General features: G+C 43.1%; 1 protein-coding gene across 2 annotated transcripts in view; it reads left to right on the top strand.

Annotated features, from left to right (window-relative positions):
• The window catches only part of TYRO3 (TYRO3 protein tyrosine kinase), a 61,954-nt gene that overhangs the window by 37,603 nt on the left and 7,794 nt on the right, over positions 1-16,557 (top strand). For both annotated transcript variants that reach the window (XM_033145656.1, XM_033145666.1), the window contains exons 7-15: positions 1,626-1,800; positions 2,399-2,541; positions 4,706-4,850; positions 9,427-9,556; positions 10,534-10,631; positions 12,205-12,300; positions 13,208-13,288; positions 14,324-14,416; positions 15,453-15,574. In XM_033145656.1, the coding sequence (XP_033001547.1) occupies positions 1,626-1,800; positions 2,399-2,541; positions 4,706-4,850; positions 9,427-9,556; positions 10,534-10,631; positions 12,205-12,300; positions 13,208-13,288; positions 14,324-14,416; positions 15,453-15,574 (1,083 nt within the window). The remainder of the gene's footprint in view (positions 1-1,625; positions 1,801-2,398; positions 2,542-4,705; positions 4,851-9,426; positions 9,557-10,533; positions 10,632-12,204; positions 12,301-13,207; positions 13,289-14,323; positions 14,417-15,452; positions 15,575-16,557) is intronic.

The raw sequence follows: 16,557 nt of genomic DNA on the forward strand, positions 1-16,557 counted from the left end.
GCCCTCCAGATGTTGTTGGACTGAGCTTATGGGAGTTGTTATCTGAACTGGAGGGTGCCATGTCAGCTACCCTTGCCATACACCATAGAAAACAATAATTCTATCGTATCACTTTCAAACAATAGTTTTTAAAATGATTAAGATTCTCTTAACAGTTCAGTGTGCAGGTCTGTCTGTCTGTCTGTTTTAAATTTATGCATAAAGGTAAAGGGACCCCTGACCGTTAGGTCCAGTCACGGACGACTCTGGGGTTGCGGCGCTCATCTCACTTTATTGGCTGAGGGAGCCGGCGTACAGGTTCCGGGTCATGTGGCCAGCATGACTTAAGCCGCATCTGGCGAACCAGAGCAGCGCACAAAAGTACTAAGTACTAAGTCAATTAAAAGGAACCAAGATCCAAACCCCCAATTATCCTGTGTGGGAGAAAAGGTAAAGGTAAAGGGACCCCTGACCATTAGGTCCAGTCGTGTCTGACTCTGGGGTTGCAGCGCTCATCTTGCTCTATAGGCCAAGGGAGTCGGCGTTTGTCTGCAGACAGCTTCCGGGTCATGTGGCCAGCATGACAAAGCCGTTTCTGGCGAACCAGAGCAGTGCACGGAAACGCCGTTTACCTTCCCGCTGGAGCGGTCCCTATTTATCTACTTGCACTATGACGTGCTTTCGAACTGCTAGGTGGGCAGGAGCTGGGACCGAGCAACGGGAGCTCACCCCGTGGCAGAGATTCGAACTGCCGACCTTCTGATCAGCAAGCCCTAGACTCTGTGGTTTAACCCACAGCGCCACCTGGGTCCACCTGTGTGGGAGAACACAGCTACAAATTGTATCTTATTAGATAAACAGCAAAAGAAAATAGTGTTAGATGGGAGGAGTATTTCCTTCTGCTAACTGAGCACACAAAGCCAAATCCAGATTCAGAGGGCTATATCAGTGCGAACAATCAAGTTCCTCCAGAAATGCACATAGCTGCAAGCCTTGAAGGATTTCGTTGAACACTTATTTATTTTTTGTTGAATGGTCGCTTCAAAATGTAGCTCATGTGTAGTCTTCCTTCTTCTACACCCTTGGTTTGTAAGGCAGTTTTGTTGATAATGAGCAGTTCCCAGAGTCTATCATACCATTGCTAGACAGATGGCGTTTATTGCTTTCCCATTTGTGCAGTTGATTGAAGTCTTGCATCAATCAGCAAAAAAAAAGGGGGGGAGGCGGAAGGGACCAGTTTAATGCCAAGTGCTGGGAGTTGTTTTGTGCCCATGAGGCTCAGAAAGAGTATCTTTGGGCCCTTTGAAGGGCTGCAGTTGGTGATGATGCTAACCATCTTCAAAACTCTGGGGGCCATAGGGGATGCCCTCTAAATGGGACAAAATGTTCCCACATACCCAAGCAGGTGTCTCCCAGCCAAGAAGTTATTCTAGAGTTTTTGGTTTGCTTACAACCTCTAGCATTTTGAAGAATTAGTCATTGCATATCAACGTTCTGAAGCCAAGATTATATGAAATGTATTACTTGTTGGATGCAACTCTCGTAAAGATCTATGGTATTAAAAAAAATGATTCACTTTATGTTAAATCCATGAGAGTGTATTTGGCTTGTGTGTTCATATCTGTTTTATCTCCCTTCTGCAACAGGTGGCTGAGCTACAGGAAGATGAAGTTTCCACAGAAGTTGTCCCTGTCCCCTCCTTTTCCCAGGCTTTTCCCGGATTAAAGCACTCTACCAATTATAGTGCTCGGGTCCAGTGCACTAATGAACTGGGCAGCTCCCCTTTTACAGACTGGGTCTATTTTCAGACCATGGGATTAGGTAAGAAAATGGAAATAGTGAAATATTTTTCCATTAAGCTATGCAGTTCTGGGGTAGAAAAACCATTGAACAACTTGACCACATCTCCCATTGTAGTAACAAAATACAAGAACCATATAATTCATGGAAATAGTGAAATATTTTTCCATTAAGCTATGCAGTTCTGGGGTAGAAAAACCATTGAACAACTTGACCACATCTCCCATTGTAGTAACAAAATACAAGAACCATATAATTCACATGGCTGATTCAAACAATCGGCCATCAGCTTCATTTTTTTGCCATTGTTGTGCCTTAGACTGTAGTTTACTCATGGCAAATCATGTGAGGGTGCTCCTAGTTTATGCAGGTATAAAGGTGGTGCTGAAGTTTCCCAGTATTCACAGCTTATTCCAGGAGAGAAAAAGAATCTTAGATGTACCAGGACCTCAAGAGTCCCTTTGGTGAATTTGCAAGGAACTTAGCAAATGAAATAGCTTTTTGCCTAAGGCTGTTCCATACCTCTCTGCCCCTGAGAGTCTTCCCTCTCCCTCTCCTCTCCCTCTCCCTCTCCCTCTCTAACAACAGGATTTATGTTGTGATTTTCTTTCCGTTACAGCACCAAACAGTACTCCACAAAACGTACACATTATCCAAAGAGATTCTTGTCTGATTTTGGAATGGGAAACAATGGCTCCAGAAATGCATAGGGACAATGCCCTGGGATACAGGTTGGAGTGGAGTCAAGATAACATCACCCAGGTAACAGACTGAGGAGCATAAACATTGCCTTGGTGGATCAGAGCATGGTCCAAATTCTGTTCTAACCTGAGCCAGCCAAATGTCCCTGGAATCTCACAAGCAGGACATGATAATGAGGACCATCCGTTGTTGTTTGTCCTGATATATTCAAGCTGTGTACACACTATAACTTAAATGCACATTTGAAACACACTCTTTCTATCAAAGAATTCTGGACACTGTAGTTTACCCCTCACAGAATTGCAATTCCCAACAACCCTTAACAAACTACAGTACCCAGAATTATTTGAGGGAAAGAATGTGCTTTGAATAGGCTTTACAGGCAGCACTTTTTTCAGCCAGAATGTGCCTGTGGGTACCATTGCTATTATAAGAGAACAAAGGAGGTGTTCATGGTGAGTTATGGCACTTCTTTTTCTAGAAAAAACAGCACGGTTTAAAGGTATAGTGTGTACATAGCTTCAGATGCCTGAAAACAGAAGTTTCATTCTGCTATGTTGGCTCATGGCAGTGATAGACTTATCCTCCACAAATGGGTCTAATCCTTTGAAGAAGCAATCAAACCTAGTGGTTGTCACCACATCTTGTGGCAACAAATCCCACAAGTTCATTAATGCAAATTATGCAAAAGGACCTTCTTTGATCTGAGGCTACTGCCAATGTTTTCACACATGAGGCTTAAATGGATTTCTGCCTGTATCCCTATATCAGTTAGAACAGACTTTTGACTACTTTTTTCCATAGTATGCAACAGTTAACAATGGCTCCCTCACTTGTTGCAGGAACAGTAGAACACGATGCTTCTCTGTCTTGTCATGTGTAAAAATAGTGTCAGTCAGAGCAACTTGGACAGTAGATTCATCAGGAGGAAGCTGATAAAGGCTAATCTTACATTCTGAATCAATAAAATTCATCATAATCTGTTTGTCACAGACTATTCCTTGTTCCAGATTTGCCAGGCAATATCTTGAGCTGTATCTCAAATTACCAGCAATTATAAAAGTAAATTATAAAATTAATTCAGAGTGAGAAACTGTTTGAATTTAGTGCCAAGGGAAGGTTCTAGACCAGGGGTAGTCAACCTGGCATCCTCCAGGTATTGTTGGACTCCAGTTCCCATCATCCCTGACCACTGCCCATGCTAGCTGGGGCTGATGGGAGTTGTAGTCCAGCAACACCCTCTGGCATTCCCTCCCCTTAGATATTTGGCCCCGTTTCTGTTGTCTTTTCATGGCCTACTGAAGACCTTCCTCTTTCAACAAGTATTTTAAGTTGAGATCTTTCCCAGACTGCATCTGCGCTGGAATGGTTTCAGAGATGTTGTTATTGTCATTATCACTTCTTGTTTGCTGCCCTGGACTCCTTTGGGAATACGAGTAGAATATAGAGAAGTAATTAATAATAAATATCATTAGGGCACCATATTAGCTGCCTGTGTTGTAGACTGACAGCTTGGAAATGAATTCTAAAAAGCCACGCGCAAGTCTTAACGAATGGGTTTGTGTCAAACTGGAAGGTGGTAACATATGTTATCCGCAGTCTGTTCTGGGTTTGATTTTGTGCAACATGCTCATTAAGGAGTGGAGAATTTCCTCTCCACCCCCCACCCCTCTCCTAATGCGGCTGTCACAGAGTTTGTAGGCACTACAATATGACCAAAAAGAGAGAGATTACAATCCCACATCTCTTCAAGTATTTCTTGTACCTCTGCAGCTAGGCTTGGATTGATTATTAGGAATTTTAATACAAGTAAAAAAAAAAAAGAGCAATGCAGACACAAAATATTAGGGTTCAAAAAATTGTGGAGTTGCCTAAAAGTACACCTGCATTCAGGGAGCCTTACAGCTTCCTTGTGTGGTGTTGTAAGCAAGTGCCAGTGTGGTGTAGTGGTTAAGAGCGGTAGACTCGTAATCTGGTGAACCGGGTTCGCGTCTCCGCTCCTCCACATGCAGCTACTGGGTGACCTTGGGCTAGTCACACTTCTTTGAAGTCTCTCAGCCCCACTCACCTCACAGAGTGTTTGTTGTGGGGGAGGAAGGGAAAAGGAGAATGTTAGCCGCTTTGAGACTCCTTCGGGTAGTGATAAAGTGGGATATCAAATCCAAACTCCTTCTTCAGATGAGTGCTGATCACCAATGGGTTTTTCTTTGTTTGCTTGATTCAGGGGGAAATGACCGTGCAGGAGACGAGAGCCAACCTCACTATGTGGAATCCCTTAAGAGATCTTACCATCAGGGTGTGTGTACTCAACTCTGTGGGCTGTGGGCCTTGGAGTGAACCCTTGCTGCTTACAGCTGAAGATTTAATAGGTGAGTTGCATGTGCTGTAAGCTTCTCCTTTTATAACTGCATCTTCTCCTCAAGGAAAATGTTATGTCACTGTTAGTACTGTGCTTGAAATGAGCTGCTGGTTGCCATCGTGTCTTTCTATCCCTGCTCTTCCTAGCACTTACAACTGCATGTGTTGCATTTTTAAACAGAATGAGACTGAAGCGGAACAACGTGGAGCAAGCTAGCAAAAGCAAAGCGAAACAAACTCAGCTGGAACTGAGTTGAAAAAATCTGTGCGTGTGCGTTGAAAAATCTACCGGTAGTTCTCAGAATCCTTACATGTTCCTCTACACCCGGGTTTTGTGTTAATTCCTATATACACTGAAGGTTCTGTTTGTGGATTGTGGGGGCTTTGACTGTGAACAATAATGTGTGTATATATGGATGGGTGTACATTTCCACTTCTTTTTCTTCTTAAAAAAATTGTTTAAGGGTACTCTCATTTTGACTCAAGAAAACCACCATTTTATGGTTCAAATCGGGGAAAATAAATAGAGTAAATGAACAAAAGTACAGTACAAAGATTAACAAAATGTTTAGGGGGTATGCGTACCCCTGCGTACCCCCAGAAAAAGCACTGTACATTCCTATACAGAAGTGCTTTGTGTGTAATAATTCCATAAGGTGTGAAGCAGGCCAAAACTCTTTGAAAACGGGTCTTATACCAATCCATTTAGCTCACTGTTGTTGACACTGATTGTCAGCGGATCTTAAAAGGTTTCTGAAAGGATTATCTCCCAGCCCTGCCTGGAGATTCAGGGACTGAACCTGGAGTCTTTTGCAAACAAAGTGTGTTCCCTACCACTGGGCACGCCAAATCTGCAACTCTTAATCCTGTGCATGAAGGTTTCTGATTCTCTACTTATCTGTGCATTGTGCATGGATGGCACATTCAACAGTACCACATTGCACCCCTCCCCCCCTCAGGGTTCACTGTGCTGCTTCCTCCCTCACCCCTACCCAAAATTGCTGTTCCTTCTTTCCTCACAGACCTTTAAATACATAGACACCCCTCAGCTTTTTTAAAAGTCTTAAAACCACCCTTTCTTCCCTTGCTAATTATGGTTCTTCTTCACAGCAGAGAATGAAATAATACAAATAAACATCTTCCACAGGATAGAAAATGTGACTGATGTCAAAACAGGAGAGAGATTGTAGGCGAAGGCAACAACCTTATACAAAGTTAGGCGCTCTCAAGTCCAATTATTTCAGTGGGCTTAAAACACATTTTCTCTCCCTCTCCCTCAGCCTGAGGCTTGTTTGTGTCCCAACCACAGCCACACCTAACACAGTACGTTGCTGAGCTTATAAACGCTTGAAAATAAAACTTCATTACGGAAATGCTGACATGCCCAAACTGTAGATCTGTAAAAATAATGAAACTTTGTTCTACGCTTGAGCCTGGTGGAAAATAAAAATTGCTTACTTTCTAGAATTAACTAGCTGGTACTGAATAGGCATTTCCAGTTCCCGCTGCGTGTGAAATATCTGGGGCAGCTTGTTAGCATACGGGTGGGGAAGCTTATAAAAAGATTTAATGGTGCTGTTTGAGGAAACCAAGCGCATTCTTATTTGAAGCACCCTCAGCCTTGCGCCCTGTTCCTTCAGGGCTGTGGGAAGGGTCTGGTAGGCTCTTTCTGTTGCTCTCATCAGTGTCAACAACAGAAAACAACTGGGTGTATGTGTGGCACAGAAGGGGCAAGGTATATTTTTAGGTGGGTGAGTTGTGTCCCACATGTCAAGAGCTCTGAAAGAAAAATAACAGTATATTTTAATGGCAGAGTCATGCAATGGGGAGGCAAATGGGGGCAGCTCCCTGTTCATGGGGCACTTGTCTCCCCTGCCCCCTTCTAGTGCCACCTGTGGCTATCATTACTACTGGCACTGTACTATTGTATCATTTACTTCGTGCCAATCATGTTCTTAATGCATCAGAAGGGCCTTTTTCTGAATGGCGATGTGCCAAGTCTGTTTGAAGGCACTGCATTTGGCTGCGTCCCAGTTGTAGGAGCGTGCTGTGATTTCCACAGGAACCCTGGAGACATGTTAACTTTGGCAGAAGGATAATAAATAGGGAGCCTTCATGCCTGCCCCCTAGCAATAGCCACCAAGAACATGGGGTAGAGATGTGGGTTCTGACAATGCAACAGCCCCAATCCACATGGGAATACTTCCAAAGGTGATGACATGCGCCTGGCCCTCAGGTGCTTCTGCAAGTGCAGAAATTTTCTGTTGTTCTTTTTAGCAAGCATGGTTCCAGGGCAAGGGCTAGAGACTCCCCAACTCCCTATAGAGCAGACCAGAGAATGAAGACCATTTGCTCCTGGTGCCAGCACCACAGGTGCATTCCTGATGGCGAACCTCCCACTTTTGCCAAAACGAAACAAAAAAATCAGAAATATTGATTTCTCCTCCTGGTGTTGCGGGTGTGTACCTTTCACACTAAGCACAGTAGTGATGTTACTTGTCTGCTTCTTCGTTTCTGAGATAGAATTCCACCTTACTCCAGCATTTCCTGGTGAAAAATGCTGCCCGTCTGTACTAGCCCCACAATTTAATTTAAAAAATAAATAAAGACCACTGTCTGTATTTTAAGTGCAATTTTATTATGCGTTCTTCGTTTGTGTGTGCAAGTGTGGTCAATCTCTCTCAATTACCATATGTTGGTTGCACAGTCTTAAATGTGCTTGGGATCAATTGCAGCATACGGTATTTTGCAAGGTTTGGGGGGGGGAGAGAAGGGGGCTGACCAAAGACCACCCAGCAGTAATATACCACCCACTCCTAGCTTTTCTAGAGAGCTTCTGGAGGTGAAAGCTGCTGGAATTTAAAGGGCACAAAATCAGATGTGTAAGTGCAAAGGGAATAGATTGCAACAAATCAAGGGAGAATAGAGCGCAGCCCAAATGTTGTGGAATCAACATGAAGGTGTACAAAATATAAAGGTGAATAGAAGCATCTCTTATGAGAAAAGCATGGGGCTGAATATAGCTAGGAACAGGATTAAGGATATGGGCATCTGAGTGGAATGGTGCCAGGTATCCATGCATCTGAGGAGGCTAAATGGACTTTCCTGTCTACAGATACACTTTTAGCAAGATTGTATATTAGCCAATAAAAATGGACTGGCAAAGAACAAGCATTGCTCAGTTTTTCCTCATCATCACATGTCTAGGGCTTTTATAGCTTTAGTCTAAATTGGGATGCTTACAAATTGGCAGATTTCATGATCTAATTTCCCCCCACTTTCTTTATGCTGATATTCAGAAGGCCTCTGGGGATAAGTTATCTTGCACAGCCTTAGGGTAAGAGAATGGGGGCAAATGAATAAGTTATAGTACAGCACTCCAAAATATCTGCATAATACTGTGTACTGCAACCGAAAAACACTCCATACACAAAAGATAAGCGGGTAAGTTTCCCTCTATTTTGCTGATACAACATATTTTAACAGGAAAGTTCCTACGCCCTGGGCAGCTCGTATGCAGATTATTCCTGCTACAAGTTCCTTGCTCTGCTAAGATTTCCTTGTTCTCTTCAATAGCTAAAGGCCAATCCGAAAAGGCTGCTGCAGTTGCATTTGGGATTGAAAGCAAGTTCAGTAAAGACTACTTGAGTGCTGCTTTCACAGACCACAGTAGACGCTTCCAAAAAAAAATGTGCAACACTTGGACCCTCCATCCCTACACCCATGTAAATTCTGCCATGCTTGCTTTTATATTTTGTTGGAAGCTGCTCAAAGCAGCTGGCGCAACCCAGTCAAATGGGCAGCATATAAATAATAAAATTGTTTGTTTGTTTGTTTGTGTGTGTGTGTGTGTGTGTGTGTTTGTTTGTTTGTTTGTTTATTTCCTCCCTCTGCTATAGCATAAAGGATTTTGTAGCAACCTTATCTTGGCCCAGCAAGGATAAGTTAAACTCTTCATCAGATTCCTGTTGAGGCTTTGGGCAACAAGTTTCAGCTCTTAGTTATTTTTATTTATTTGCTAAGTGTATATCCTGCCCTCCCTCGCAAAGGAGCCCATTGATCTTCAGAATATGCTCACCAAGCCTGGAATTTGTAGTTAGGTTTTGAAGATGGTTGGTGGCTGCCACTCAAATGCTAGGATGTCCTGTCACAACAAGGTGGGTAGCCGTGTTGGTCTGCCATAGTCAAAACAAAATCGAAAATTCTTTCTAGTAGCACCTTAGAGACCAACTGAGTTTGTTCCTGGTATGAGCTTTCGTGTGCATGCACACTTCTTCAGATACACAGTGTATCTGTGTATCTGAAGAAGTGTGCATGCACACGAAAGCTCATACCAGGAACAAACTCAGTTGGTCTCTAAGGTGCTACTAGAAAGAATTTTCGATTTTGTTCTGTCACAACAAGGTACACTGTTGCTGCCTGTAACATCTTTTTCAGGTCCTTGGAACATGACAAGTGTGTCTGCTTCTGGTGTTGGAGTACTTGCATGTTGGAAGGAACATGCCCATTTTAAGATGGATTACTTGGAGTTGCAGTTTTCTAAATGTGATTTCCTACTGTCTCACTGAGGATTTCTCTTGTACACAGGAGGACAGAGACAACCTCCCTATGGCACATCCTGGGTTCCTGTAGTATTAGGCATCCTTACTGCACTCGTCACAGCAGTTGCCTTGGCACTGATCTTGCTACGGAAAAGAAGAAAAGAAACTCGCTTTGGGCAAGTTCTTGTCATCATCATCTCTTAATCTGGATGCATTAAGGCAGCCACATTGCATCACAGGGTTGCCAATAACTATGTAGCAAACCAGGTCGGATTGAGGGAAACCTCTCCTATTTATGAAGTGGAGCTGGCTTTTAGAGCAGGAAGACTGAACAGGGCAAGAAGGAAGTGCCGTGGCCTGTGGCAGTGGCTAACACAAGGATGGGGAGCCTGCAGTCCTCCCCAGGTTGTTGGTCTCCAAATCCCATCAGTCCCAGCCAGCATGGCCACTTGTCAAGGATGATGGGCATTGCAGACTAGCAACATCTGGAGGGACATGGCTACCCATCATTGGCCTAATAATGCATCACAGCTAGCCAATATAGCTTGCTCTGTTCTGGTTACACTACAGTTTGCTGTTAGAGACAGTAGAGGGAGGAGGAATATGGGGAAGAGAGGGAGCTGTATTGGCAACCTAGACAAGAACGAGCAGCATTGTGGGTGCTTCAGTAGTCCCAGTGTTCCTTGCTGTAGCTCAGTGGTAGAACACCATGCAAAGGAATACAGAAACACAGCTCACAGAACTCAGTATGCAATTATAACTCAGTGGTAGAGCATCTGTTTTGCATGCAGGTTCAATCTCCAGGCCTGACTGGGAATGCTCCAGTCTGAAACCATGAAGAGGTGCTGTCAGTCATTGTAGACAATACTGAGTAAAGTGTACCAATGGCCTGGTATTCAGAATAATGCAGCTTTCTTTGTTGTTGGGGTGGATACTGTTCCCATGCTCCACTTCATTCCTGAAGCCTTTGGAAAACCTGAGGCTAGAAGGGCCTGCCCAGGGAGCTCAGACCTTTTGCACAGCATCATTGAGATGAAACGGTTGGAAATTCAGAGAGTTTCTAAGCTGTTGTATATGTATGTGGAACAATAATGCACCTTTGTAGCGCTCCAATGATAGTCCAGTAATGAGATTTTCATTTTGCTTCTTTTAGTCATGCCTTTGGCAGCATGGTGGGAGGAGATCCAGTCGTGCATTTCAGAGCGGTGAGATCTTTCAACAGAGAAGGCCCAGAGCTTATTGAGGCAACATGTAGGTAAAATATTCTGAGTGATTCTTTACTACAGATCCCATTGATCCGATGAGTTTCCAAGGTTCTCAGGGGAAACTGCTGTTTTTCCCCCCTTTGCTACCCCATGCAAAATTTTCTCATTCTTTCTGTTGGACACTAAACGTTCCTCATGCAGGCACTAAGAAAGGAACACAGTGATCTCACTGACAGATTTTGACAAAAGACTCATCTTGCCTCAGGTGTAACTTTGAAATCCACCGATATACTATAATCAAAATCCCCTACCTCTGCAATTTGTATATTGGCTTCTTTAGCAGGCAAATCATACATTGCTGGATTGAGATGGAGGCAAGGGAATATTTTCCTTCTCCAGCCTATGGTTTCGAAACAAAATGACAATCCTATGCACATTAACTAGGGAGTAAGCCCTATTGACCAAAATGGGCCTTACTTCCAAGTAAGTGTGGTTGGGATTGGGTTTCATGTCTCATTGATTTCAGTGTGGCTAACCTCCAAATAAACATGCACAGAATTGTGGCCCTAGATTTCATAAATTTTGTAAGTTATCAAGATGTACTGTACTGCACTAATAAGAAGCCTCTTCTCTCATAAGTTTTCCGACATCCGAGATAAATGGGGGCAACTCTGCTTTGATTACCACGGTCTGTTGCATATAGGACTGGCTTCAAGGACCATCAACTTTTCACTTTTGGTAGCCATTTTGTGAAATACCTTATATGAGTGAGCTTTCGAAATCTTCTTTTGCCACTTTTTGGAGACTGAATAACATTTCTTATTCATACAGGCATTTAATTAATGTTACTTGAGTTTATCTTGGTTTGGTTGCTGCTGATATAGCATTTAAAGTGTATTAGCTGGTTTTATTTTTTGTTAGCCACTTAGACATCCCTTCTTGACCTACATATGGAATTTAAACCTGAAGTGAACAAAATAGCCTTTATAATATACCTCAAGTGAAAGTGCAGATAGTCCAGAACTTCAAAGATCTCATGGTTTCCAAACAGCTGTGATTTATCATCCGCAGTTTGCTTCTCATATGGCCGTCTGTTGAGCGGACTGGTGCAAGTTTGATTCGTTTTTGCTGCTTAAACTGTTCTTATTTCCTGTTAGCTGTTTAAGAGAATTTCTCTGAAACTTTAGCACTGGGTGGTGGTGCAAAGCAAGGAAATAAATCTGGAAGTTTGGAGCATCTCATATTTCATAAGATTAGAAAAGGGAATTGCTGTGGCAGTAATCCTGAACATGCAAGTAGCACAGAGACGGGAAACCAGATGTTAACTGGACTTCAGCTTTCATCATTACTGCCTTGTAGTCATGTTGGCTGAGGCTGGTGGAAATTTGAGTCCAACAACATATGGAGGACCGCAGGTTCCCCATCCCTGTACCAAAGAGGAACATCCTCTCTGAGTAGAAGTGCTTGGGATTAGGCTGAGCATCTTTCAAAGTCGGTGTCTTATTCAACACCATCTGTGGGTAGGATGAAACCTCGTGATTCTAGGGAATAGGAACAGTTAGGTTTGCTGAGATTCTGTTGCTTACATGTCCCCTTTTCTATCTCTCTTGTTTCTCCAGTGGACAGTATAGGTATCAGTGATGACTTGAAGACCAAACTGAAGGATGTCCTGATCCAGGAACAACAGTTTACTCTAGGAAGAATGCTAGGCAAAGGTGAGTGTGAACCTGGACCAGGGTTGGGGAACTCGTGGCCACCCATATATTGTTGTACTCCCAACTTTCATCAGACCTAGCAGGCTTGATGGGCCTTGGATGATGGGAGGTGTAGTCCAACAACCTCTGGAGGACCACATTTTCTGCACCCTTGCATTATTGGGATTAATCCCAATGTGGCTAGAAGCTGTCTTTTATCTGGGTCTTAACAATCATTCTGCATATCCATTAGCCTGCCCAATAAGAGCAGTGTAGAGCTATGGTTGGCAGTTTGAGGTACCCTGGGAACTCGAGAAGTCAAATAAGGGAAAAGATTCCGCAAAGGAAAAGGTAGAGAGTACTTTGTAAAAGATATGAAAAAGAAGGAGATGAATGGGAGGTAAACAGAGAGCAGAAATGTTGTTAGGGGAAAAGGGGATAGCAATAAGAGCCAGGGCTAAAGTTGGAGAAAGGTTTAAAGGACATGACTGCTTTAGATTACTGCTAATGTCCTTGTCCACCATTCGGTATTTCATTGCCTGGTAAGAAACCAGAGGCACAATGCAGCCAAAACCAAGCTCTTCTAACTTCCATTGATTTTGGCTGACTTTGGTTGAATTATGCCGTATGTTCCCGCCAGCTCTTAATTGTCTATATTTCCAGAAAAGAGAAAGAGAGAAAGAGAGAAGGAAGGAAGGAAGGAAGGAAGGAAAGAAAGAAAGAAAGAAAGAAAGAAAGAAAGAAAGAAACTGTAGATTTTGAGTTTCAGTGTGATATTGCCCACTTACCTCTTCAAAAATCATTCCAGCAGGTGTTTCATTGGAAGAGACCCTCTACCTAACCACTCCATCCTTAATGGTCCCTTGGATTAAAAATCAGTTGCACTATGCTTAATGTTACCTTGTTCTCTTCTTGTGATCCTTATTAGGGGAATTTGGGTCTGTAAGAGAGGGTCAGTTGAAGCTGCCTGATGGCTCTCTCCAGAAGGTTGCAGTGAAAATGCTCAAAGGTGAGTAATATCTAGGGTCCCTGAAATGTTCCCCTCATTGTCACTACACATCTTACTGTGCCTGTGATCCTTGGAAGGGTCCATAATTTAGTGTTACAGCATGTGTTTTGCATACAAAAGGTACCGGATTCAATTTTTATCTTATTTTAATATTTATTAAATTCATATACCTCCCTTCACCCAAGGATCACAGGGTAGATTGCAACATTAAAGCGCAGAAATATATACCAAAATAACAAACAAAACAATAACAATAACCCAATCCCCAGCATCTCCAGGTAGGATGCTTCCTGCCCCCAGGAATCCTGGAAACTGTGGTTCATTTAGGGTCTCCTAACAACTCTCCAGGGACCCAGGTGGCGCTGTGGGTTAAACCATTGAGCCTAGGGCTTGCTGATCAGAAGGTTGGCGGTTTGAATCCCTGCCACGGGGTGAGCTCCTGTTGCTCGGTCTCAGCTCCTGCCCACCTAGCAGTTCGAAAGCATGTCAAAGTGCAAGTAGATAAATAGGGACCGAGGGAGCGGCTTTGTCATGCTGGCCACATGACCCGGAAGCTGTCTGTGGACAAACGCCAGCTCCCTCGGGCTATAGAGCGAGATGAGCGCCGCAACCCCAGAGTCGGTCACGACTGGACCTGATGGTCAGGGGTCCCTTTACCTTTACCTTTAACAACTCTCCATTCCCTTAACAAACTACATTTGCTGGGATTCTTTGCAGGTAAGTCATGACTCTTAAAGTGGAATAATAATGTTTTAAACGTATGTTGTGGATGTGACTACAATTTTTTTTAAAAAAATATTCTATTTATTCTAAATAAATATTTTAGACAGTCTTGTAAACCCACTTAGAGCTCTTTTGTCCTATATGAATCTTGTTAAATATATAAAATGTGTCTGTATGCTTCTCAGTGCAAACATTTAATGAAGGGTGGCCAATGCTTCTAGGAGCCCTAACTTTTCTGCTTATTTCCTTGGAAGTTACCCCCACCTGGTTCAAAAGGAAACATCAGCATTCTTTTATTTTATTTTATTGTAGCGGACATCTTCACCTCAAATGACATTGAGGAATTCCTGAGGGAAGCTGCCTGCATGAAAGAGTTTGACCATCCGCACGTTACTAAACTGATTGGTGAGCTCTTTTGCATTTCGTATTTAGCACCAAAAGCATATTTCACAGCTCCTGTGCACAGCAGCTCCTGACACTGCCATCACGGCCACTGACCAGCAGCAAGGGCAGTGGGGCATGGGCACACTGCCCTTGCACCATCCCAGTTAGCAACAGCCATGCAAGTGGCGGGAGAGTGGCTCTGTGGCACCACCCCACCATGCTAGCCGTTGCTAGCTGTGAAGCAGGCAGTGCTAAACTGGGAGACGGCAGCAGTAAAGTCATGCACTGCCCTGTTTTGATAACAGTATAAATTCTCTGAGAACTTACATGCTGTCACATTCCAAATGCTCATAACAGTATATTTTAGTAGTTGTTGAAGGCCGCCCAGAGTGGCTGGGGAGACCCGGCCAGATGGGTGGGGTATAAATAATAAATTATTATTATTATTATAACACTGCTTCTCTTCTCCGGCACTCATTTCGCCAACAAATAAACATTATATCAGACAATTACATTTACTGCACTGTAGACAGAGATGCATTAGGTGAGCAGGTTAAGAAATGGGACCTCGGAGCAATCACTATCCTGTTGCGTTAGATGGGATGTTCCTGGGTTCAAGGGAAGGGGGGGAAAGGTCATTTTTGGATTTATGCTATATGGCACTGTGAAGTGCAGAGCTTTTTTTGACAACTCCTTAGAGGAGAATGATCAGCATCTGGAAACACCTTAATGCTTACACATTCTTGTGCAGTAAATAAAAATAGATATCACTGAACACAGGGGCTGGATCAGACCAAAGGTTTAGACATTCAGCCCTCCAGAAAAAAATAGCAATGTATTATGAACAGAGGAGTACAAAATAGCACATTATGAACAGAGGAGTACAATCCGGTGCCCTCCAGATGTTTTGGACTGAAACTTGCACCAGCCCCACTCAGTAGGTGAATGGTCAGGGATGATAGGAGCTGTAGCCCAAAATATCTGGAAGGCAATAGGTTGGGGCAGGTGGTCAGGGATGACTATACTTGCTAGTTGCTCTTTTCTTCTCTCGTATCAGGAGTCAGCTTGCGCAATCGGCCTAAAGGCCGGCTTCCAATCCCAATGGTTATCCTGCCGTTCATGAAGCATGGAGACCTTCACTCTTTTCTATTGATGTCCCGGATTGGAGAAAACCCTTTTGTAAGATTCTCTCTCGTACCAAATCTCTCACAGAAGAATTAATTGGAAGGTCACACGTCTTTATTTGTTGAATGTACACTATACATCTTCTTGTATTGGGGCAGATCTATTATACCCTGCATTAAGTTCAGGCATTCTACTTATTGCTGTCAGTTGAAGACAAATTACGGTACAAGCTTTGTTCATTGCTCAGCATATAAATATGTAAAGCTCACCCAGGGTACCTCCAGACTGGTGTGTGTGTGTGTGTGTGTGTGTGTGTTAGTGTTACAGTGCTTTAGCTGTGGCTTTATACTAAGCTGTCTGTACATCATTCTGCTTTATTAGTTGTTCTGTGTTGCTTCCCCAAAGGTTTTTGCACTTTTGTTGGGCACTACAGCACAACAAAAGCAGGGTGATTAAACCGCCAGAACATTTGTGATATAAGAAGTTACAGGATTTCAGCAGGAAATTTCAGAAGGAAGTGCACTGATTGGAAACGAAACAGAACGCCTGCCCTGAAACCTTGTCACAATACATAAAGTGCAACAGGCTGAATGATAACTGTGAAAATTTTACTGGCTATTTCCTATTGTAAAGGTCTATTCCAGTACTGTATGTGCAACATATACAGTTCATATATAAGGTGTATAACCTATTGGGCTAATTCCAATGTTAATACATTTCTTCTTTTCTTATCTTTTCTTACTGCTTCTTCTTGTAAGTTCCTTTATAACACAATCCTTAGGTAAGAATAGAAAAGCCCCCAAGATACCGAGAACAACACAGCTGGTGTAGACTGCTGGCACAAGCTGGCTAGTCCAGTAAAATTTTCACAGTTATTATCATTCAGCCTGTTGCACTTTGTGTGTTGTGACAACTGTATTTGCGTAGCAAGGTTTTGAACTTGATTTGCCCTGAAACCTTTGCAGGGGCAAACAGTACTGAGTGTGGTATCCCATGCAGTTGGCACAAAACCATGATGAGCACAAATAATCATGCTT

The sequence above is a fragment of the Lacerta agilis genome, chromosome 1 (genome assembly GCF_009819535.1).
Source record: "Lacerta agilis isolate rLacAgi1 chromosome 1, rLacAgi1.pri, whole genome shotgun sequence".
Lineage (NCBI taxonomy): Eukaryota > Metazoa > Chordata > Lepidosauria > Squamata > Lacertidae > Lacerta > Lacerta agilis.